This window comes from Argopecten irradians, chromosome 8 (assembly GCF_041381155.1).
Source record: "Argopecten irradians isolate NY chromosome 8, Ai_NY, whole genome shotgun sequence".
Taxonomy (NCBI): domain Eukaryota; kingdom Metazoa; phylum Mollusca; class Bivalvia; order Pectinida; family Pectinidae; genus Argopecten; species Argopecten irradians.
In genome coordinates this window covers 9,687,571-9,713,100 of record NC_091141.1, presented here as the reverse complement: position 1 = coordinate 9,713,100, position 25,530 = coordinate 9,687,571, and the positions used below count along the sequence as shown (strand labels likewise).

The 25,530-nt window shown below is 34.9% G+C and overlaps 2 protein-coding genes and 4 non-coding genes across 18 annotated transcripts in view; all 6 read left to right on the top strand.

Moving 5' to 3' along the window:
* The first annotated feature begins 396 nt into the window (after window positions 1-396).
* On the top strand, window positions 397-468 carry Trnae-cuc (transfer RNA glutamic acid (anticodon CUC)). Its single transcript has one exon. It is a non-coding gene; the product is annotated as a tRNA-Glu (tRNA).
* Window positions 469-2,078: 1,610 nt separating this feature from the next.
* On the top strand, window positions 2,079-2,150 carry Trnae-cuc (transfer RNA glutamic acid (anticodon CUC)). Its single transcript has one exon. It is a non-coding gene; the product is annotated as a tRNA-Glu (tRNA).
* Window positions 2,151-4,453: 2,303 nt separating this feature from the next.
* Window positions 4,454-4,525, top strand: Trnae-cuc (transfer RNA glutamic acid (anticodon CUC)). Its single transcript has one exon. It is a non-coding gene; the product is annotated as a tRNA-Glu (tRNA).
* A 625-nt stretch (window positions 4,526-5,150) lies between these two features.
* Trnae-cuc (transfer RNA glutamic acid (anticodon CUC)) lies at window positions 5,151-5,222 on the top strand. Its single transcript has one exon. It is a non-coding gene; the product is annotated as a tRNA-Glu (tRNA).
* A 3,817-nt stretch (window positions 5,223-9,039) lies between these two features.
* Window positions 9,040-14,171, top strand: LOC138329298 (protein lin-7 homolog C-like). Its single transcript, XM_069276195.1, has 6 exons — window positions 9,040-9,110; window positions 9,568-9,609; window positions 10,668-10,816; window positions 11,339-11,548; window positions 11,982-12,036; window positions 12,572-14,171. Exons 1-6 carry the CDS (start codon window positions 9,074-9,076, stop codon window positions 12,670-12,672), a joined length of 594 nt encoding a protein of 197 aa, XP_069132296.1. The 5' UTR covers window positions 9,040-9,073; the 3' UTR covers window positions 12,673-14,171.
* A 6,382-nt stretch (window positions 14,172-20,553) lies between these two features.
* Window positions 20,554-25,530, top strand: part of LOC138329296 (xin actin-binding repeat-containing protein 2-like) — a 141,151-nt gene continuing 136,174 nt past the window's right edge. For 8 of the 13 annotated variants that reach the window (XM_069276180.1, XM_069276184.1, XM_069276179.1 and 5 more), the window contains exon 1: window positions 20,556-20,709. The gene's annotated coding sequence lies outside the window, so the exon portion shown is untranslated. Of the gene's footprint in view, window positions 20,710-25,530 lie in introns of all 13 variants that reach the window. The other 5 variants (XM_069276193.1, XM_069276192.1, XM_069276191.1 and 2 more) reach the window with 1 other exon arrangement.

Here is a 25,530-nt window from a genome sequence, read left to right as displayed (position 1 = left end):
TTTATTACAGCTGACCATGAAAGTGTTTAGATGATAATGCATGGTATGAAACTGAGGTAACACGCGCGTGAGCTAGGAGTGGTGAATATTATATCGTATTTGTCTTCAAAAATTCTTATAATAATGCAAATAATAATTTAATTTAAGTATGTGTCCTTTTGTTTTCAAACTTCCCGTATTAACTAATAAGAAATAAGCGGAAAGGCTTTGTAGATACTCGTGTTTACTAATAATATTTTTTGTGTACGGCAGTTAGAGACCCAGAAGTAGCTGCTCTACTGTTTGTGCTATTAGTTAAGAAAGAGAAGAGGAGTAACTCATATTTTGCGTGTAGTTTGGTGCCTAGCTAAATAGTGCATACCCGTTTAATGCCGGGGCATATATGTGTGTGTATGGTCCCAAGTGGTCTAGTGGTTAGGATTCCGCGCTCTCACCGCGGCGGCCGGGGTTCGATTCCCCGCTTGGGAAGGTATTTTTTTTAAATAAGTTATTATAATTTGTATTTCACAAATATTTGGCAAATTCCGTATATGTTATTGTTATTCGTTGTGCTTTGTTCTTTTTTAGCCTAACGGCTAACGAGTGTACGGTATAATACAATTGGTGAAAGTCTTAGTAGGTATATTACTTATCAGGTAGCTAAAGATGGATATCATAGATAATCATATCTTTCTGGGCATTCATATAATATAATAAAAACCCAACAACATACATATGTCAACACAATACTATTAAAAGAGAGGCAGGTCTATAAACTATACATTTTTTAATTGTTGGAAAAACTACAGACAGTGGTGAACTGGTCAAGTAAAGTTGGTTACAGCTCATGTTCTCCTTGGCCATATTTAGAAATGTCTAGGTGATAATAAATGGTAAGAAACTGAGGTAAATAGCTAATCAGATGTAAAAATGAAGGTATACATAGTAGAACCCTTACTGCATACTCCCAACCTCTCACAAAGGAAAACTGTGGCCAATCAATCTATTTTTACCACAGCTGAGTCCACAATAATCCCCTTTCATGACCAACCAGGATTATCAGGCCATGAAAGGGGATGAAACTGCCCTTGCATGGCCAATCAGGGCCATGAAAGGGGCAGGACATGTGTGAAGTAAACCATGGTAACACATGCTGTAGGAGAGGAAAGATAATCATCAATCACCATGTTCTAGTGATTAGGCCAATCAATAGACCAACTTAACAAAGCTGACAAGATTCTTAAAAAGACAATGCAATAAGAAAATCATATTTTTCTAAATAAAAATCAAAAGCTTCTAATGATCAATGTTTCAGTTAGAGTTAAGCTATCATATGATATTTGAATAGCAACTTCAAAGTATTATAAGCAAAAGTTTTAACTTATTTGAACCTTTACACAACAAATGACACTTTGGAATTATACAGATGGAATTGATTTTAAATACAATTTACTTACATTAAAGTTTCCGACAATTTCTGTTTTTCATTTCATATTTCTTTTTCTTCCAGTCGTTAAATAGAGCTTGATAATAATCCAATTGTTTCATACTGTTACATATCCCCTAAAATATTTCGGTTTAACATATCGCACAATCAGTTTTTATCTCTACGCATGGCAAACATCTGTGTGTTCCTTACGATGGATAATGACAAACTGATGAAACATTTAGCAAAGAACCCCTGGTACCGAAAAGTACTCGTAAGCATAATAGGTACAAGTAAATCAAACAGATGTGTGTATTTTTTTTAAATCAACTTATCTTTTTGTTCGAGGTTAAGAAGCATGCAGTAAGTCAATTATTGCATGATTTCTCGTCACTCGGGAATTATTACCCCCTCACTTCGGGTAATAAACCCCTTATTACTCGAAAGCCACACAATAACCTTTATGCGTTTACTTATAAGTTAATTATTGTTTTTGTATACGGCAGTAACATCATCGGAACCCCTCAAGTAGCTGCTCTGCGGTTTGTGCAGTTGATAAACGAAAGGATGTAGCTCCTATATTGCGTTTGGTTTGGTTGCCTGTTCTGTCATGCAAATATATACAGTAGTGCATCCCCCTTTAATACCGGGGCGTACATGTATGTTTGTATGGTCCCAAGTGGTCTAGTGGTTAGGATTCCGCGCTCTCACCGCGGCGGCCGGGGTTCGATTCCCCGCTTGGGAAGGTATTTTTTTTTATTATAATTTGTATTTATCAAATATTGTGCAAATCCCGTGTATCGTCCATTGTGCTTTGTTCATTTTAGCCTAACGACTAACAAGTGTACAGTCTTATACAATTAAGGAAAGTGTTGGTAAGTACACGTTAATTATCAGTTAACTAAAGATGGACATGATTATACAGTTGTTAATTGGAAAACTACAGAAAGTGTTCAACAACTTGTCAAGTAAAGTTTATTACAGCTGACCATGAAAATATTTAGATGATAATGAATGGTATGAAACTGAGGTAACACGCGGGTGAGCTAGGAGTGGTGAATATTATATCGTATTTGTCTTCAAAAATTCTTATTATAATGCAAATAATAATTTAATTCAAGTACGTGTCCTTTTGTTTTCAATTTCCCGTATTAACTAATAAGAAATAAGTGGAAAGGCTTTGTAGATACTCGTGTTTACTAATAATATTTTTTTGTGTACGGCAGTTAGAGACCCAGAAGTAGCTGCTCTACTGTTTGTGCTATTAGTTAAGAAAGAGAAGAGGAGTAACTCATATTTTGCGTGTAGTTTGGTGCCTAGCTATATAGTGCATACCCGTTTAATGCCGGGGCATATATGTGTGTGTATGGTCCCAAGTGGTCTAGTGGTTAGGATTCCGCGCTCTCCACCGCGGCGGCCGGGGTTCGATTCCCCGCTTGGGAAGGTATTTTTTTTACAATAAGTTATTATAATTTGTATTTCACAAATATTTGGCAAATTCCGTATATGTTATTGTTATTCGTTGTGCTTTGTTCTTTTTTAGCCTGGCTAACGAGTGTACGGTATAATACAATTGGTGAAAGTCTTAGTAGGTATATTACTTATCAGGTAGCTAAAGATGGATATCATAGATAATCATATCTTTCTGGGCTTTCATATAATATAATAAAAACCCAACAACATACATATGTCAACACAATACTATTAAAAGAGAGGCAGGTCTATAAACTATACATTTTTTAATTGTTGGAAAAACTACAGACAGTGGTGAACTGGTCAAGTAAAGTTGGTTACAGCTCATGTTCTCCTTGGCCATATTTAGAAATGTCTAGGTGATAATAAATGGTAAGAAACTGAGGTAAATAGCTAATCAGATGTAAAAATGAAGGTATACATAGTAGAACCCTTACTGCATACTTCCAACCTCTCACAAAGGAAAACTGTGGCCAATCAATCTATTTTTACCACAGCTGAGTCCACAATGATCCCCTTTCATGACCAACCAGGATTATCAGGCCATGAAAGGGGATGAAACTGCCCTTGCATGGCCAATCAGGGCCATGAAAGGGGCAGGACATGTGTGAAGTAAACCATGGTAACACATGCTGTAGGAGAGGAAAGATAATCATCAATCACCATGTTCTAGTGATTAGGCCAATCAATAGACCAACTTAACAAAGCTGACAAGATTCTTAAAAAGACAATGCAATAAGAAAATCATATTTTTCTAAATAAAAATCAAAAGCTTCTAATGATCAATGTTTCAGTTAGAGTTAAGCTATCATATGATATTTGAATAGCAACTTCAAAGTATTATAAGCAAAAGTTTTAACTTATTTGAACCTTTACACAACAAATGACACTTTGGAATTATACAGATGGAATTGATTTTAAATACAATTTACTTACATTAAAGTTTCCGACAATTTCTGTTTTTCATTTCATATTTCTTTTTCTTCCAGTCGTTAAATAGAGCTTGATGATAATCCAATTGTTTCATACTGTTACATATCCCCTAAAATATTTCGGTGTAACATATCGCACAATCAGTTTTTATCTCTACGCATGGCAAACATCTGTGTGTTCCTTACGATGGATAATGACAAACTGATGAAACATTTAGCAAAGAACCCCTGGTACCGAAAAGTACTCGTAAGCATAATAGGTACAAGTAAATCAAACAGATGTGTGTATTTTTAAATCAACTTATCTTTTTGTTCGAGGTTAAGAAGCATGCAGTAAGTCAATTATTGCATGATTTCTCGTCACTCGGGAATTATTACCCCCTCACTTCGGGTAATAAACCCCTTATTACTCGAAAGCCACACAATAACCTTTATGCGTTTACTTATAAGTTAATTATTGTTTTTGTATACGGCAGTAACATCATCGGAACCCCTCAAGTAGCTGCTCTGCGGTTTGTGCAGTTGATAAACGAAAGGATGTAGCTCCTATATTGCGTTTGGTTTGGTTGCCTGTTCTGTCATGCAAATATATACAGTAGTGCATCCCCCTTTAATACCGGGGCGTACATGTATGTTTGTATGGTCCCAAGTGGTCTAGTGGTTAGGATTCCGCGCTCTCACCGCGGCGGCCGGGGTTCGATTCCCCGCTTGGGAAGATATTTTTTTTTTATTATAATTTGTATTTATCAAATATTGTGCAAATCCCGTGTGTCGTCCATTGTGCTTTGTTCATTTTAGCCTAACGACTAACAAGTGTACAGTCTTATACAATTAAGGAAAGTGTTGGTAAGTACACGTTAATTATCAGTTAACTAAAGATGGACATGATTATACAGTTGTTAATTGGAAAACTACAGAAAGTGTTCAACAACTTGTCAAGTAAAGTTTATTACAGCTGACCATGAAAATATTTAGATGATAATGAATGGTATGAAACTGAGATAACACGCGGGTGAGCTAGGAGTGGTGAATATTATATCGTATTTGTCTTCAAAAATTCTTATTATAATGCAAATAATAATTTAATTCAAGTACGTGTCCTTTTGTTTTCAATTTCCCGTATTAACTAATAAGAAATAAGTGGAAAGGCTTTGTAGATACTCGTGTTTACTAATAATATTTTTTGTGTACGGCAGTTAGAGACCCAGCAGTAGCTGCTCTACTTTTTGTGCAGTTAGTTAACAAAGAGAAGAGAAGTAACTCCTATTTTGCGTGTAGTTTGGTGCCTAGCTAAATAGTGCATACCCGTTTAATGCCGGGGCATATATGTGTGTGTATGGTCCCAAGTGGTCTAGTGGTTAGGATTCCGCGCTCTCACCGCGGCGGCCGGGGTTCGATTCCCCGCTTGGGAAGGTATTTTTTTTAAATAAGTTATTATAATTTGTATTTCACAAATATTTGGCAAATTCCGTATATGTTATTGTTATTCGTTGTGCTTTGTTCTTTTTTAGCCTAACGGCTAACGAGTGTACGGTATAATACAATTGGTGAAAGTCTTAGTAGGTATATTACTTATCAGGTAGCTAAAGATGGATATCATAGATAATCATATCTTTCTGGGCATTCATATAATATAATGAAAACCCAACAACATACATATGTCAACACAATACTATTAAAGAGTGGCAGGTCTATAAACTATACATTTTTTAATTGTTGGAAAAACTACAGACAGTGGTGAAATGGTCAAGTAAAGTTGGTTACAGCTCATGTTTTCCTTGGCCATATTTAGAAATGTCTAGGTGATAATAAATGGTAAGAAACTGAGGTAAATAGCTAATCAGATGTAAAAATGAAGGTATACATAGTAGAACCCTTACTGCATACTTCCAACCTCTCACAAAGGAAAACTGTGGCCAATCAATCTATTTTTACCACAGCTGAGTCCACAATGATCCCCTTTCATGACCAACCAGGATTATCAGGCCATGAAAGGGGATGGAACTGCCCTTTCATGGCCAATCAGGGCCATGAAAGGGGCAGGACATGTGTGCAGTAAACCATGGTAACACATGCTGTAGGAGAGGAAAGATAATCATCAATCACCATGTTCTAGTGATTAGGCCAATCAATAGACCAACTTAACAAAGCTGACAAGATTCTTAAAAAGACAATGCAATAAGAAAATCATATTTATCTAAATAAAAATCAAAAGCTTCTAATGATCAATGTTTCAATTAAGCTATCATATGATATTTGAATAGCAACTTCAAATGAAAGACCATGAAAATGTTTTGATGATAATGCATGGTATGAAACTGAGATAACACGCGCGTGAGCTAGGAGTGGTGAATATTATATCGTATTTGTCTTTAAAAATTCTTATAATAATGCAAATAATGATTTAATTTTCAGTATGTGTCCTTTTGTTTTCAATTACCCGTATTAATTAATTAGATATAAGATGAAAGGCTTTGTAGATACTCGTGTTTACTAATAATAATTATTGTTTTTTGTGCACGGCAGTTAGAGACCCAGAAGTAGCTGCTCTACTGTTTGTACAGTTAGTTAACAAAGAGAAGAGAAGCAACTCCTATTTTGCGTGTAGTTTGGTTGCCTAGCTATATAGTGCATACCCGTTTAATGTCGGGGCAATTATGTGTGTGTATGGTCCCAAGTGGTCTAGTGGTTAGGATTCCGCGCTCTCTTGTTAATTTTATACTGAGCGTGGCAAGATTTTGTGTTTTGTTGTTGCTCGGTGAAAGGAATGTACCAATTTTACATTTTAAGTATGCATTTCATCAATATAAAGCACAGGATAATGCAAGGCTCTTAATGAAGTATTTTGAAAATGATAACAAAATTGTTTCTGTAGAATTGGACGGAGTGAAAGTAAATTTGTAAAGCCGTACGAGTTTCTACTAGTTTTTCATTGATTTCATTGTTTGTAATGTCTGTGATATTTAGCTTACTGACATATGATGTCACAACTGTGATATTTCAATTTTGATATTTTATCTTGTCCATGCCTGATTTTAATTTTCTATGTTGAATAAATTGTAGTGCTTGCAATGTGAGGAACCCAGGGCCCCAACCCCTGGGGCCTATGTCTGGGAAATTAAAATAGTATTTTTAAGATAAGTAAAGGATTCCGCGCTCTCACCGCGATTCCCCGCTTGGGAAGATAGTCTTTACAATAAATTAGTATTTTAGTTGTTAATCCCCAAATATTTGGCAAATTATTTTAATCTATTTTATTGTTCTCTGTTTATTTGTAGCATCACGGCTACAATTATATACTATATGACAAATAATGAAAGTACTGGTAAATATTTGGATTAGCTAAAGATGGACATCAGGTAAAATTGCATGACACTCAGAGTATTGCATCCGGATATCAGAATTGCATTAAAAAATATATCCCTCCAGACAATGCTGCCACCATGTACATCAGCAGCGGGTCTATAAATTCCTGATAAAGTACAAGTGATTCGGGGCGAACAGACGATAATTAATAAGTTTTATTTTAGTCTTTTCTAGGCGAAATAAAAAACAAATAAAAAACAACGAATTATGTACAAATCAGCCATCTTGGTAGAGGGAGAGAAGATACTAAAATCTAAGTGGGTTGTTTTGTATATGTTTCTCTAGGAAAAAAAACTAACTCAATCTGTGCAGGTGTATTTTAAAGTGTAAGTTGATACGATGCATTATATTTCATATATAATTTAAATGTCAAGTCTTACGACGCATTTAAAAACTATGTAAATAATTGGATATTTCACAGTTACGACAGCTTGTATCTTATCGTCAATGTTATTTTGTTAGTTTTAAATAGATATACATACTAATTTTGTAGTTCATAATACTTTCTTTCAGCGATACATGTATACATAAAACTTGACATGTACAACAGAATGTATCTAAATCTTTAGCTCATGCTTTGTAAATGTACGATAAAAATATGTTTGAATAAATAAAAGTTTATGATTATTCATCTTAAGGATGTATTCTTCTGAGGTTTCAGTCCCGTTGAAGTCTCGTTTCAACATAGACCAAAGAAGTTATGAGATTTTGAAATATAATTTATCAGTATCTGTAGCAAGTTGCAAAATGTAAATTTTGTCAAAAAAATTACATTTCTATTTTTAGTAGATTTTTTTTATGCGGGGATTTTAAGAAATGGCCCATTTCGCGGCCATTTTGAAATTGTGTCTTTTTTTTGCTTCAAGTAGAGCCACAGTTTTACCATTTTTTACTGAAATTGTTTTTACTTAAATCATTACTGCGCCAGCATTTTTAGCTGTATTTAGCTAATTTTTGCTGCAAATCGTTTCTTGATTCGTAGTAATTAAGATATTGAGCATTAATATGTGAAACGATACACTTTTGTGACTTTATTTTTACATTTAATGGTAATTTGGGCACTTATATTTTTTAATCTAAAATACTGAAAAATAACAAAAATTCAAATGGGGCAATTTTTCTTCCTGATTTAGAAAGAACAACCGTTTCCCTATTGATATGCAAAATAATAGCAAAAGTTTAATACCAGAACTTTTTCTATAAAGGGTTAAATTTGGCAAAAATGGTGCATTTGGTAGCACAAAATTAAGGGGTAGGGGTAGCATATGTTGTTATTCTGCGAAAAAATATTAGTCTAATTGATCAAAACTAGTATATTTTTAAAGAAGACTACTAGAAAATGAATTCTACAAACATTCATACATATCAAACACTTCATTAGGAAATTATGGCTTTAATCTCTATCTTATATGGTAAAAACGGCAAAATTCACATAAAATCCAATATTTTGTCAACTACGTGTCTTTGAGTGACAAAAGCTCAAAAACGAGCACACGGACATATGTTTTTTCTTCCATTTTCTTTTGGTATGAACTCCTTTTTCCAAAAATCTATACGAGAAAAAAAGTTTAATACAAGAAAATTTTGACTTCTCAGAGGTGTACATCCTTAATTTCTTATTTATTTATTTTTAAATCATCGTCTTATTAATGAAATGGATACTATTTTAAAAGCAAAGTGCTTATTATTTACAGAAACATATATACATGTATATGTGTTTCTGTTATTTAAACAGGGACCTGACACGCAAATTTTTAACCAACGGTAATACATCTATATATTATAGTATATATATGTATACTGTTAATTTTAAAAAAAGTCGTGCCAGGTCCCTGTGGTGATGTCCAAGGGAGGTAACTCTTTTGAGAAAACCCGGAAGTGTTGTGAGATCATCAACATGGCGTCGGTAGCAGAACCTTTGCATTTGGAAAAAGGTAATCCATGATATATCCCTGTATTTGTTGTTATTAAGTATATTGAATATTCATTACATGCATAGAAAAGCTAGATTTGTACGTACCCTCAGTAAAACACAGATACACACAACGAATGTTGATAGAAAAAGTTAGAACCGTAAATAGCTTACTGCCAAATCGACCCCTCCCTTTCAAACTTTATCTGGCGCATTTCCTCTGTGTTTACAAGTCAACTTACACATGTTTAGTTGCATGAAGGTTTGGATTGATTCCCAGCATAAATATCGAATTTCTGTATGTAAGATAAATATCCTAATTCCATTATAACTATACATTAATTGTCCAATGCTTTTAATATTGAAATAAGTTCTAGACCTAAAATATTTTATACGAATTATATTACAAAAGATTAAAATATACGTGCAATGCATGCGTATATGATAGCTGTTGATGTTAAGTATTTTTTTACTTTCAGATATCAACCGAGCTATTGATCTGCTGGATGCTTTGCAGAAAAGTATGTCATGCTATTTCAGTATTTGATCACGATCCACATATCTGCTATGCCACCAGAAACATAGATTGGAAACTCCTTCTTTGTCTTTGTTGACAGGCAGAGGGACCTCTGGTTTATAGGCATTTTGCCTTGGCTAACTACTTTTTAGTGTATTCTTTTAAACATGATATTTTTGCATCAATACAAAGTTTAAACATTATATCATGGTTTGATGTGACCAGTTTTTCCAATTGATGTTATTTAATATGATTTTTGAAAGCATGAAAATCGGCAATTTTACCTGGTTTTTCGAAAATCAGACATTCAAAACCGGAAGTACATTTTGTTTTATTAATATATAAGTTAAAATATTGTTTTTTCTTTTCAAAATCGTACTCAAACCATATGAAAATTACTGAACTTTTATATCATTTCAAAGTTATTCTGCTATATTTAACTATTTAAAAGTTTATCTAAAAACCCCTAAGCCCATACAGAGGTACATCTGCCGATGTTAAAAAACGGCGGAGTTGCCAATCTCTATGTATATATGTTTCTGATGCCACCAACTGAACGGGATACTCAACCAAAAAATCACCAATTACCATATGTTGATGTAGTAAAATAATGCACTATGGGTGCATCGTCTGCAACTCTGCATATAAGTAGAATTAATTTTCTAAAACTAAAATGTATATGCCATAATTATAAATCCTGGATATGATATAGAAGTTATAAACAAAAATGTATATACCAAAGTAAGATAAAAAATTCATGAATGTGAATAAATCTGAAGGATGCCAAAAAGTGAAGTTTTATGTAAAGCAGATACTGGTATAACTGATAAATGTTATAACTTTTATATCAAGGATTTCTAAGTCATATAGTCCTTGATTCAGAGTAATACAATATATAATTATGGCATATAATATGTAACTTTTTTATACATTTCAAAACGATAAAAAAACAAAACAATATTGGAATATTTTAATAATGATATGATACTATATAATTATTAACAATCATTTGATTTACTGTACATGTGTGTAACACACTGCTTATTTTCATCGGTACCATAGGTGGTCAGGTGCCCCCTCAGAAGCTCGCAGCATTACAGAAGGTATTACAGAGTGACTTTCTCAGTTCCGTGCGAGAGGTGTACGAACATGTGTACGAGACAGTCGATATAACTGGTAATGCTGAGGTGCGGGCCAACGCAACAGCTAAGGTAATAGTGTAAACAAAATTATATTTGTAGTTACTATAGAATGATAACAATGAGGCACTTGCTTTTGTCTTGCTTATGATAATATGTCACTCACTATACAGTATAGTGTTGGGGGAATTTTTTATATAATTATGTCACATCAAACATATAAACATGCATCTTGCTGCAGGAATGTGAAATTTGGCGTCACAATCACCGGGAGGTGGGACTATAAATGTACTCAGCCAGCTGACTTCCATTGTTTTAGTATCTTAAACGTTAATATAACACCCATATTACTAAATTACATGTGTCATTATTTAGTAAAGTCATATATATTTGTTACATCTGTTCATGACTCTCCTTTGTCTCTTATATATATTATATTGTATATATTAATATATTGGAAAATTATTACTTTTTCTAAATAGGAGTAGCATAGCCATGTCCAATCCATTTGATGTCAACAAAAAACATTAAAATCTTGTTGAAATTGAAAGTTGAACGTATATATGTATAAAGGAAACATTTATCCTTGTACAGGCAACAGTGGCTGCTTTTGCTGCAAGTGAAGGCCATTCCCACCCGAGAGTTGTAGAACTTCCCAAAACAGATGAAGGCCTTGGCTTTAATGTGATGGGTGGAAAGGAACAGAACTCACCAATCTACATCTCTAGGATCATCCCAGAGGGCGTGGCAGATCGTCACGGTGGACTGAAGCGGGGCGATCAGTTGCTGTCCGTTAATGGAGTGGTAGGCTGATTGTCATTTCACACTAGATGTTATACAATTAACCTTTGTTATCTTGAACCTTGGTAACTCAAAGCCCCATTTTAATTCAATGTATTTTGCTTGTCCCTACAAACTTTTCACTCTATATCTAATCAAATCAAACTTAATGACTTGAATAACTTAATTAAGATTTCACTAACCTTGAGTAATGTTTGACTATATATACCAGTTTAGTGGCATTGATAATAAAATGAATTGGAAAAAATTAATGAAATCAATGAATCGTTAAAAGATTAGTGATAATGTTCAGAAACTTTCTTTCACCTGCAAAAATATGTTTCGAACTTTGGAATTTGATTTTAGTTCTGAGGACTAACATTTTAAGCTCTGTCAATTGCAAGACGAAACAGTTGGAAGTTAGATTTAATATTTTACATGTATTTTTCAACTCTAGAGCGTGGAAGGTGAACACCATGAGAAGGCCGTGGAACTTTTGAAGTTAGCAAAAGGTTTGGGATATTTTATATTATCTTTTACTGCCAAAAAGTCTTTATATGTATACATGTGTTCACATTATTGTTACTCAAGTTTCTTACCCTGGCATTTTCTGTAAAATGTTTTCCACTGTCTACATTTTAAGTTTTCAGCATACTCTCCTTAAAACATTTTTTTTAGATTAATTAAAGAGGCCATTAATCATAAATCAGAGATCAGAGCATCCAGTAGACTATTCAGAGTATATTTTTGAGTCCCAAAAATCAAATTTGAATTTTGAATTTGAAGCACATGTCTATTTGTCATATGTTTTGACTCATCAGATTTCTGAAAAATTAGACTCCTGAAATTGCTCAAAGTCAAGGTTCAACTGGATGCTTTGAGAGATATAGGTTGTTTTCAAAGTTCAAGCTATACCTACAAATCAAAGCATACAAGCTGGTTTTCGCATATAAGGTGTACCTTAATCTTTATTACCTGTAAAACAATGGTCTACTTTCATCCACTTTTACTTTCGTGTAATTATTGTTGATTGCTTTGTCGTTATAGGAATGGCTCGTCTGGTAGTTAGATATACACCACGAGTTTTGGAGGAGATGGAAGCACGGTTTGACAAGCAGCGATCGGCGAGGAAACGTCAGACACCTTGATCATTACAAGCACACTATCATTCTGATACAATTTATATACTTGGCATTAGTGTACATCTGTATACAGCTCATGGATCGGAAAGTCATAGTCAAGGTGTAAATCTGGAGCAAGAGACATTTTAGATATTTCATTACACATTTTAGTGAATAATAGTCTTATTATTATGATACAACTATGACTCTAGAATCATTGGTCATTTAACATTTTAATAGCGTGAGGATTGGAATAGTTTTTAAAAATCAGGTGAAAGTAAGGGGAGATAATTCATGTAATGGACTCACAAAGATGATAGGCACTCTAAACAAAATATTTTCGACGTTGATGGAAAATTATCTTCTTTTTGCCTGATGTAATTAGGATATTATTATATTGAGATTGAGAACAAATTTTTTAAATTGGTGTGTATGTCTCTGATTCATATCTGCAGATCACATTTACATTGATACAATGTAACTTGTAAGATATGTAAGAGTATTTCCCCATCAGTTCAGATGCTGTTATGTCACTATAGAATTTCTCATTATCACCAGAGACCAGGAAAAGTTTACCTCATTCATCCCTGAATTTTCATAATGGACTGTTCTAATCTTTCATTTAGAAGATTCTAGAATGTCTTCAGAGGGGAGGGCATTCTCAATCATCCAGGGGTTTCTGGTACTGTCGCTATATGCAGTGATAGTAACCCCTGGAATATCGAGAATGCGTGAAGAGTTGAGTTTAAATAAGCACAATGAAAATTATGTTGATACCAATGTTAGTTGTGATGTGATCTATGGAAGAATGCTACAGCGTCTTAAATCATTAATTTAGTAAATTAAATTACATGTACTGAAACAGCATATTGTTGGTTTGCATGCATTCCTGGCCATAGTTGATGATAGATATTACGTTTAATTGTTCATTAATGTTCATTTATTATATGACATTGAATGTATGTGGTTGTAGATTTCATGAAAATTTGAATGTTATATACTTGTCTGAATTCTTGAAGCCATCCTATATCCAAAGCAATAACAACATGGACTGTTTTGAGAATGGACTAAGATGTCAGCTTCTGATCTTACAATGTACATGTTCACTTTGTATTTATATATACATTTTTCGCCAGGAATTTCGTTTATGGGTTAAAGTTCTTTTCTTTAAGTTTTTTCCCCATTCTTTCAAGGATATAAAAAAACATGTAAAAATTGTACATTACGTTTCTACATTCTATACAGGTAAGTTATGGATGATATGGAGTCCTATTTTTCCAAAACAGGGGAGGCTACTCTAATATGACATCAAGACATTCTCAACATGGTCCATGTAAACAGGTTGAGAGTCATTCCTTTTAGGATATTTCTATGTTTAGTAAATATATTAGACATTTTTATTGTAATAGAATCATGGTTGTGACATCATTTACATTCATTTCTATAGTATACATAATTATGTACAAACATTATATCCTAATTAATTTTTGGTTAATATGTAAATAGAAATAAAGTGACAAACACTATATTGTGTCTGTTGATATGTTCAGTAGGATTCAACTGTTGGAATTGTAATTTTGTATGACATCCTAATTTGCATTCTGATCTACCTTTATCAACACTGTCAGACAGAGTGTACAGGAATGAGGAAGATAATAAAACTTTGATTTTATTTTATTATTTAAACGTCCTATTAACAGCCAGGGTCATGAAATGACATGCCAGGTTTGTTAGTGGAGGAAAGCCGGAGTACCAAAAAAAAACCACCGACCAGCAGTCAGTACCTGACAACTGCCCCACATGGGATTCGAACCCGTAGCCCAGAGGTGGAGGGCTGGAGCCCAAGATGTCTGGGGTAAATCACAATAAATTTCAAGCATTGCAATGTGTACATGTTTCTGTTGGCTGTAGCACGATAAACAGAATAATATTGATACAAAAATATTCGTTTTATGTCCATATTAATATTATTACCTTAATGAACCCCTAAAATTAGTTATCTTGTGATTTATACTCTGTCCCTGATTTCAGTATCCTACTGAATACCCTGGGCTAGCGAAGTTGTGAGGACTGTTGACAGAAGATTTTTGACATTGACTATTTTAGGAATTTTTTGACATTGATTATTTTAGGAATTTTTTGACATCGATTATTTTAGGAATTTTTTGACATCAATTATTTTAGGAATTTTATCATCTGAAGTAGATATTGAAATAATTGAAATGATAGATAAGTTTAATTCTTTCAAAAGAGAGAAAACCCTCTAAATATCGATATACTCACCCTGTCGGTCATCAGAACTGGAGTGAACGAATGGTTGTAACTTTTGATGTAAGGTACACAGGAAAATGTTTAAGCTCCGGCGCTCGCATCAAAGCGGAGCGCTCGTTTTCCAAACTTTGGGCTGTGCACGAAACGGCACAAAAAATGGCTGTAAGTGTCGCAGGCATCAAATTATTTATTTGTGCCAATAAATCTTGTATAGACATCAAATGATAATGATAAAAAAACCAATAGCACGTAACTACAATTACCAGTGCGATACATCCTTATAAGTAATTGACATTAACTATTTATTCATGTATTCTTAAAGGTCCAGTAGTTCTACATTTCCGAAACCAAAATCAAAAGTTTCTTTTAAAAAACAATAGTAGTATCAGAAAATTTTAATTGATTGCCTCAAATGATGTTGCAACACCAATTAAATGCAACATTCCCTAGATAATCTATGGTGATAGTGAAGATCATCATTTTGTTGTTTTGTCTTCTGGTGCAGTGATGGTCAACTAAGGTGCGGTAACTAGGAAAATGACGGGAACAAACATGGAAGACGACCCCGTTATGGAAATTAACATCTGATTTATTTTCATTAAATTGTTCAGTTAAGCTAATAACTTTTGCGACTCTGCGAAATTATCAATCTCGTTTTACATTTTGAAAAATAGAAGCTGCTTCTGGAAGGTAGTGAGCCTTTAAGATCTGAATTACATTTTATATAATTTGTGATAAATTCAATATTAAAAGTTTTAATATTGAATTCATCACAAATTATATAAAATGTAAAATTTAATGCTTATGGATGTAAGCGATGTGTATGTTTTAATTTAATATACACATCGCTTACATCCATAAGCATTAAATTTACCAGAGTGGCAATTCCTTCAATTTAGTTTTGCAATATCAGTACTTAAATCAAAAAAATAAAGTCCCAGAATAGTCAATTCGCGACAAGATCTCCACGTTTTCTGGGGTTTCTATAGACATAGCTCGCAGCTTTAATAAAAAACATCCGCTAGTCTGCATCGTGCATGCAGTGAAAGTAGTAAAAGGTATCGATTATGTCATGAACCCCGACAAATTTTATCGGGATATATTACACTACAAATACTGTGGGCAATGCTCCCAAATTAAGTTGGAAGAGTCGAGGGAAAATCAATCTTGCCTAAATCCGAGTTTATGCGAAATTCGAGAGGAATTTGCCCAATATTTCTGCTGTTTCAGCATTTTCTAAGGCAGGCACAAGGTATGGGATCAAACAAATTCGTAATATATACATGTACATACGGAGATGCAGGAAAAACGCAGTAAGTCTACAAGCCTTGATGGTGAACTGGGGAATTATATTTCAATACTCTAATAACTTACTCAATACATACTGTGATATACAAATACAAAGGAAGGGGAGACAAATCTGAGAAGGAAATCACGGTTTCTGTTAAGAAATAATTAATAAGAATTGTGGTCGACCTACGAATAGACGTATAGTGCTATAGTGCCCTTTTGTTTTAGAGTCCAAAGTCAAAAGAGATACAAAAACATCAAGTTATAAAAACATCATTTTAAATAGAAATGTTCAATGGCATCAAAAAACGTGAATTAAGCCTAGCTCAAGAAGTCCAATGTGCATTTTAGCGAACAAGTTCAGTAAATTATATCATTGAAGCATAGGTATTTAGCACGCTGATAAGTCAAAGACCCACTATAGACTAATATATTAGTCTATAGTGGACCTATGATTGAAGACGTTCAGTAAATGTCAATGAAGTCTAGATCTAGTTCAAGAATTCTAATGTGCATTCTAGCGAACAAATGTCAACGAAGTCTAACTGAATAAGTTCAGTAAATAGCATTGAAGACGTTCAGTAAATGTCAAAAAGTTCAATGCCGATATAACGGTTAAATAATTCCAATATTTCTCTGTATAAATTATTTGTAGTGCACTAAATGTTTGAGTAATATGTAAGGGTAAGTGGTAAAAATTAAATTTGCTTACTGAGAAAGAAAATTGTGTGGAAAATCGCGGGAACCCATTTTTAGATGAACTTTATCATTTGTTATTTAGGGACGGTCGGCAAAACGACTTAAAGTTACTTGACACCCGATACAGTATAAGCTTAGCTATTTCATGATGAACACTTTTAATGCAATGTAATATATATGTATGCAAATTTTAAAGTGAACAGTCGGGCAAGGATGGCTAAAGTCGGTAAAAATGGTATGAATGTATCCAGTATAATTTCTTATGAAATAGAAAAATAAAATCTCTCGTCAAAATCTGTCTGCGTACAAAGAAATTTATTTAAACTATAGCAATCCTAAAACGTCCTCCCGGCTGACTATGTCCGTGGTTACATTTCCACGCAGCCTCGCTTTCAATGCTTTCAACTTTCTTTATTTCAATGGGCAGAACTGGGAAACGTAAGCAGAACTTGACCGTCGTATTAATACGTGAGAACTTTTGGGAGGCCAATGAACGCATTTAGACTGGTTTTCTTTGCCCGACTATTCACTTTAAAAAAATATAACTTTAAGTTTTGTTTATACACATAGATGTTTACAGTCTTCTGATAAGCTGCCTGACATTTGGTTTACAAAGCCCAATAATATCATTAAAAGTTAACGATGTTCACTTCAAAGATAAAGTATATACACACAATTAAAGAAAATCAGTCTTGCCATATCTATACCATCCAACTAACGACATTAGATTCCCTACAAACATGTAGAGTCCTACTCGTTTGTCTAATTATGCAGAGGCGACATGTCATTTGTACCGATACAATATGTGATCCTATTGCTTATGGTAATAGAAAATGTTTAAATTAATATAAATGCAATTGATCACAGTCGACTAGTCTCTCATATGACAATAAAAACGGGACACCCAAGGAAACAATCGCTGGTATGTTTAATTAACGTCCTATTAACAGCCAGTCTCATGGCGGCCTCCCATGTATACACACGGTGCGCGTTTGGGAGACTGCGGTATACGTATAATAATAGTCTTCTTGCAACACGGGGGTAAACTTTGGAGGAAAATGCGAAAGTAACGTCGATAACACGATAAAATTATATTTTATATCTACGTCATACAATAATATGAGTACATTGCAATAGATTAGTATTAGTATATCAGCAGAAAATGATTCAAAAAAAAAAAAAAAAAAAATTAGAGATGCTCCATCGCCGACGGAACTTAAAGTGAATAGTCGGTCAAAGAAAATCAGTCTAAATGCGTGCATTGGCCTTCCAAAAATTCTCACATATTAATACGACGGTCAAGTTCTGCTTAGTTTCCCAGTTCTGACCATTATAGTAAAGAAAAGTTGAAAGCATTGAAAGCGAGGCTGTGTGGAAATGTAACCACGGACATAGTGAGCCGGGAGGACATTTTAGAATTCCCATACTTTAAATTAATTTCTTCGTACGCAGACAGATTTTGACGAGAGATTTTATTTTTCCATTTCATAAGAAATTATACTGGATACATTCACACCATTTTACCGACTTCAGCCATCCTTGCCCGACTGTTCGCTTTAAACGATATTCATCATTTGAACAATGATTGATCTTTAACGGTGTAATATATGTCTGATTAACACAAAAAGTAATATAAAATAATTTTTTTGCTTTTGGTGCATGCACAATCAGTACTTAATTCCATATAGGCCATACTTTTCAATGGCGGTAATGGTGTAAAGTTAGTAACTTTTGTAACTGAAAAAAATAATAAATTGTCTGCTTTTGTTTTTGATATAGAAATAATACCATTCGTCAGTTGTGGAGCATCTTTAAATTCTGCTAAATATTCTAAAGAGACCAACTATATATATACACACACAATGCAGCAGACAGAACATTTTTTTGTTGTTGAATACCATTCTGGTTGAATTCGTGCCGACCGCCTGCTGTCTATAAGGCAGCTGATGCACATGCAATTTGCATGTTATGTAATCATCACGTGACAGACGCTATCGCGGACTTTTCTACAGGGTCTGTTTCACCCATATGGAAATATAAAAACACGTCTTTCACATGTGAATGACAGATGCCATCAATTTGCAAACCTTTTAGAACGGTTTTACGAAAAAGAATAGAAAGAAAACACACAAATACATAAACAAAGAAACCCAGACATGTCTGTCTGAATTAGTGTTATATTATTTTCACACTGGTGTGGCGATAAAATGCCAGAGAAGTTAGTTAGATCATCAACATAGTTCACTATGACGATAAAAAATCTATCGACAGAAAATGTCTATAGATATGCATGTACATGCACAGGGACCTGGCACGAAAAATTTTAACCAACTAATACATACATATATATATATATATATATTATAGTATCTATAATATATATATATATATATATATGTATACTGTTAGTTAAAAAGAATCGTGCCATGTCCCTGTGTGTACATGTATTATACGTTCTAAAGAAGGGAGACAACTCTGAACTAACTGTGAATAAGTGCTATAGCTCCCCTTAATTGTTCGTTACTCACCATGAATAAAGGTCATAATAACACCTCATCTAAATTAGTATTTTATAAATAGATATATGGAAAATATGAATAACTACATGTAGCCTACAGTTGTATGTACTTTTACTGACAATTTCTCTGACAGGGGGTAAAGGTGTACCGTTATATAAATCTGCTTACATTTTATAGTATAAAGTTTATTTGTTAGGCAAATAAAAAAACCATGTAGGCAGGTTAGGCTGGAAGAAATTGAAGCGAAACATACAGAAAATATCAACGGCGTGGTTTTAAAATTTGTTATATTATCTTTAAATGGAAGTTTAAGTGTTTGATTTGCGCCACTGCATGATATGAAGTAACATAAAAAGGTCAGACAAACGTTAAGCTTATTGATCTCTACAGCTGGCAGCAATCACTGGGTTATTAACTTCTACATTACACACGTGCCCCCGTACATTACCGCTACAGATATTAGTCAACACAAAGCCTTATCTCAATCAGTTTCATAATTACTTTCATATGGGAAGGAGTGGTAAAAATGTAAAAAGTGAGTCATATTAAATCTAACAAAAAATGTCCAAAAAAATCACTTTGTCCGCGACAAACCAGCAGACTATATACCTATTTTTAGTAGACGATTTCAGGTGAGTAAAATCTGAATAGCAGTTTAGGTGTGGAATTTTGTTTTATGATAACTATGTACAAGGACGTATATCTCACTTCTAAATCCTTGCTATGTATTAAGCACTGTTAGGCTGGTTGATGAACTAGTCCGCTAAACCTGCTTATATTATTAGTTTTTTTATTGCCATATATATATATTTATATAAGGAAAAAAAAAACAACCTAATAATATAGGCAGGTTTAGCGGACTAGTTGATGACCATGCATCATCCGGGATCAGAATTGATAAATTGTTCTGAATAGCCTTCAAATATTCATTTGCCATTCAGCCCATCTGATATCTTGATGAGTCCTAAATAGTTTGTTCCATTTATCTTCTATTTTCATTAATTATCCGAGGTATGACGGCTATTGTTATCAATTCATATGCAATCTGTCACCCCTATTTCAGAAGTGGAATTTCCTGGTATCGGTCGTCACGCCTGCCGGGTTTTCATTGACGTTCGTTCTTTGCCTTTGTTTAGTGAGTTCCATTCAAGACAGCAGCAGAACCCGCGATCGTCTAGTTTCGGTTTGTGACAATACGTGAATCTGAGACGGGGTTTCAAACAAGAGATTGTTGGATTCTTGATTGTTGGAAAAGTGGTATAAAGAAAGTGTCACATAAGCTCTGGTAAGTGTCACTTCATCATAAAACAAAAATGCAAGCTACCTGTGTGATGAGTTTATGTAATCGTGTTGAAATCAGTGCTAGGGAACACGCGAGAGCCTTTACCTCTTATTTATAGAGACAAACTGACAAAGATTAAGTGATCTGGACACCCATTTTATCGTTATCCCAAGGCTTTCTTATTAAATTTCTGTTTGTATTTATTTGTATGATGTGATTTGGGAATTAGGCTAGTGATAGATCATAATCACTGGTCTCCATATTTTACCCCCCATATCACTGGTTTACATATCATATCTCCAATATGACCAGTTTCCATATCATACCACCCATATCACTGGTCTCCATACCATGTCTCCCATATCACTGGTCCCCATATCGTACATCCCATATCACTGGTCCCCATATCGTACATCCCATATCACTGGTCTACATATCATACCTCCCATATCACTGGTCTCCATATCATGTCTCTCACTGGTCCCCATATCATGTCTCATATCACTGGTATCCATATCTTGTCTCCCATATCACTGGTCTCCATATCATACCTCCCTTATTATTGGTCTCCATATCGTGTCTCCCATATCATTGATCCCCATATAATATCCCATATATCTATCACTGGTCCCCATATCATGTCTCCCATATCACTGGTCTCTATATCATACCTCCTATATCACTGGTCTCTATATCATACCTCCCATATCACTGGTCCCCATATCATACCTCCTATATCACTGGTCTCTATATCATACCTCCTATATCACTGGTCTCTATATCATACCTCCCATATCACTGGTCCCCATATCATACCTCCCATATCACTGGTCTCTATATCATACCTCCTATATCACTGGTCTCTATATCATACCTCCCATATCACTGGTCCCCATATCATACCTCCTATATCACTGGTCTCTATATCATACCTCCTATATCACTGGTCTCCATATCATACCTCCCATATCACTGGTCTCTATATCATACCTCCCATATCACTGGTCTCTATATCATACCTCCTATATCACTGGTCTCCATATCATACCTCCCATATCACTAGTCTCTATATCATACCTCCCATATCACTGGTCTTATATCATACTCCCATATCACTGGTCTGTATATCATACCTCCCATATCACTGGTCTGTATATCATACCTCCCATATCACTGGTCTGTATATCATACCTCCCATATCACTGGTCTCTATATCATACCCCTCCCATATCACTGGTCCCCATATCATACCTCCCATATCACTGGTCTCTATATCATACCTCCCATATCACTGGTCTCTATATCATACCTCCCATATCACTGGTCTCTATATCATACCTCCCATATCACTGGTCTCTATATCATACCTCCCATATCACTGGTCTCTATATCATACCTCCATATCACTGTCTATATACACTGGTCTCTATATCATCCTCCTATCACTGGTCTCTATATCATATCTCCATATCACTGGTCTCTATATCATACCTCCCATATCACTGGTCTCTATATCATACCTCCCATATCACTGGTCTCTATATCATACCTCCTATATCACTGGTCTCTATATCAAATCTCCCATATCACTGGTCTCCATATCATGTCTCCCATATCACTGGTCTCCATATCATACCTCCCATATCACTGGTCCCCATATCATACCTCCCATATCACTGGTCCCCATATCAAACCTCCCATGTCACTAGTCTCTATATCATACCTCCCATATCACTGGTCTCTATATCATACCTCCCATATCACTGGTCTCTATATCATACCTCCCATATCACTGGTCTCTATATCATACCTCCCATATCACTGGTCTCTATATCATACCTCCCATATCACTGGTCTCATATCATACCTCCATACACTGGTCTCTATATCATACCTCCCATATCACTGGTCTCTATATCATACCTCCCATATCACTGGTCTCTATATCATACCTCCCATATCACTGGTCTCCATATCATACCTCCCATATCACTGGTCTCTATATCATACCTCCCATATCACTGGTCCCCATATCATACCTCCCATATCACTGGTCTCTATATCATGTCTCCCATATCACTGGTCTCCATATCATCCCCATATCACTGTCATATCACTCCAACACTGTCTATCATACTCCCATATCACTGGTCTCCATATCATACCTCCCATATCACTGGTCTCCATATCATACCTCCCATATCACTGGTCCCCATATCATACCTCCCATATCACTGGTCCCCATATCAAACCTCCCATGTCACTGGTCTCTATATCATACCTCCCATATCACTGGTCCCCATATCATACCTCCCATATCACTGGTCCCCATATCAAACCTCCCATGTCACTAGTCTCTATATCATTCCTCCCATATCACTTGTCCCCATATCAAACCTCCCATGTCACAGGTCTCTATATCATACCTCCCATATCACTGGTCTCCATATCATGTCTCCCATATCACTGGTCTCTATATCATACCTCCCATACCACTGGTCCCCATATCATACCTCCCATATCACTGGTCTCCATATCATGTCCCCATATCACTGGTCTCCATATCATGTCTTCCATATCACTGGTCTCCATATCATACCTCCCATATCACTGGTCCCCATATCATACCTCCTATATCACTGGTCCCCATATCAAACCTCCCATGTCACTGTTCTTGATATCATGTCTCCCATATCACTGGTCTCTATATCATATCTCCCATATCACTGGTTTCCATATCATGTCTCCCATATCACTGGTCTCTATATCATGCCTCCCATATCACTGGTCCCCATATCATACCTCCTATATCACTGGTCCCCATATCATAGCTCCCTTATCACTGGTCTCTATATCATGTCTCATATCACTGGTCTCCATATAATATCTCCCATATCAAAGGTCTCCATATCATGTCTCATATCACTGGTCTCCATATCATACCTCCCATATCACTGGTCCCCATATCATACCTCTCATATCACTGGTCTCCATATCATGTCTCCCATATCACTGGTTTCCATATCATGTCTCCCATATCACTGGTCTCTATATCATACCTCCCATATCACTGGTCTCCATATAATATCTCCCATAAGGTCTTCATATCATATCTCATATCACTGGTCTCCATATTATACCTCCCATATCAATGGTCTCCATATCATGTCTCCCATATCACTGGTCCCCATATCATACCTCCCATATCACTGGTCTCCATATCATGTCTCCCATATCACTGGTCCCCATATCATACCTCCTATATCACTGGTCTCTATATCATACCTCCCATATCAATGGTCTCCATATCATACCTCCCATATCAATGGTCTCCATGATATGACTCCCATATCACTGTGTCACTAGACATCATTCTTCACATATCACTAGTCCCTATGTTTCACATATCACTTGTTCCCATGCTTGATATATGATATCACTGTTCTTATATAATGCTTCACATATCACTGATCCCCTCTGCTGGTCAATGTGCAGATTTGTAACCACGCTTCACATATACGTATAACCTTTCACCATACTTTTTAAATCACGGTTTACATATATATCATAGGCCCTTTTTATAACTGTTTTACAGAAATTAATTATTGAAAAAACAGTAAATCAATTTTTAGTGATTGAGCTTTTATCTGATAAGTGATGTTTAGTATGACCTTTGCTATAAACAGAATTAACTCATTCACCTCTGGAAATTCATAATGAACTTTTCCATCGTTTGAAATGGAAGAGTTCAAATGTGTCTTGAGGGGTGAATGAGTTGAATGCAGTTTGATGATTTGAGTGTAATATTACAGGACAGAAGTTGACAGGTGACTCACACCTCTAGACATATGGTTAGCGAGGGATATACATCATATTATGACATGTCATATTTTGATGTTCATCGTTTCTGCAGATGGATGTTATACACAAATCTCTGGAGATCTGAAATTAACAGAACAACATTTCCATTAGATCTAAAACGTCTAGACAATTATAAAACAATGGGAGCCTATCAGTTATATACCACTCCAGTATTGAGTCTCACTGCTCAGCTTGTTATTTCCCTCTAATTGTGTTGTGAGAGAATTATAAGTACTGTATGCTCCTTCAGTCCTGAGATTTAAACCATAACAATTATAATGTACATTACTTTAATTTACATAATTTAAAAAGGATCTTTGACCCTGACAAGCTATGATGTATTTCATGATATCATCATGATCTTGCAAACAAAAAATGGCAAGTTCAAAAAACTTTGTGAATTTCTTCAAGTGCACAGCTTCTGTTGAACCAGACAATTCATCATCTGTTTAAACGGAACATCACAACAGCAGGAATACTCTTTTAGATTTGATTTTGCTGCATTATTTTTTTCTGTGTTGCACTCATGATCTGCAAACTAGCAGATAGCGAACGCCAAGTGGAAATACCATAATTAACACAATAAACACCCAGGGCGCTTAATAGAACCAAATGTTGACTAGCCTTTCATAAAATTATTAGACAATTTAGTAAGCCATCAGTCAGTTTGCAAAAATAAATCAAATAAAGACAGTTATTATAAAGGTTTTCATATTTTCAGTCTGCATCACTGAAATCAAGGCCTTAAGAAGGGGGAGGGGCCTTTATAGGGATAAGGGTTGCTTATTGAGTAAATACGGTATTGTCTCTTTGGACAGTAAAGTGACATTTTTGAAAGTGAGTCGATAGTTGACGTAATTGATATTACATAGGAAGTGGCAAACATAGTATAACAGAGAAGGAGTTTTAGGCCTGAGACTTTAAGTTGACACATGAACATCTGTTGGGTTTAGGGTGATCCTA

What these genes read in the sequence shown, in the direction of transcription:
- LOC138329298 (XM_069276195.1), top strand. Translation starts at nt 9,074, where the DNA reads ATGGCGTCGGTAGCAGAACCTTTGCATTTGGAAAAAG. An exon ending in ACCTTTGCATTTGGAAAAAG is followed by an intron (nt 9,111 to 9,567) that starts GTAATCCATGAT and finishes TTTTACTTTCAG; the next exon opens with ATATCAACCGAGCTATTGAT. An exon ending in GCTGGATGCTTTGCAGAAAA is followed by an intron (nt 9,610 to 10,667) that starts GTATGTCATGCT and finishes TCGGTACCATAG; the next exon opens with GTGGTCAGGTGCCCCCTCAG.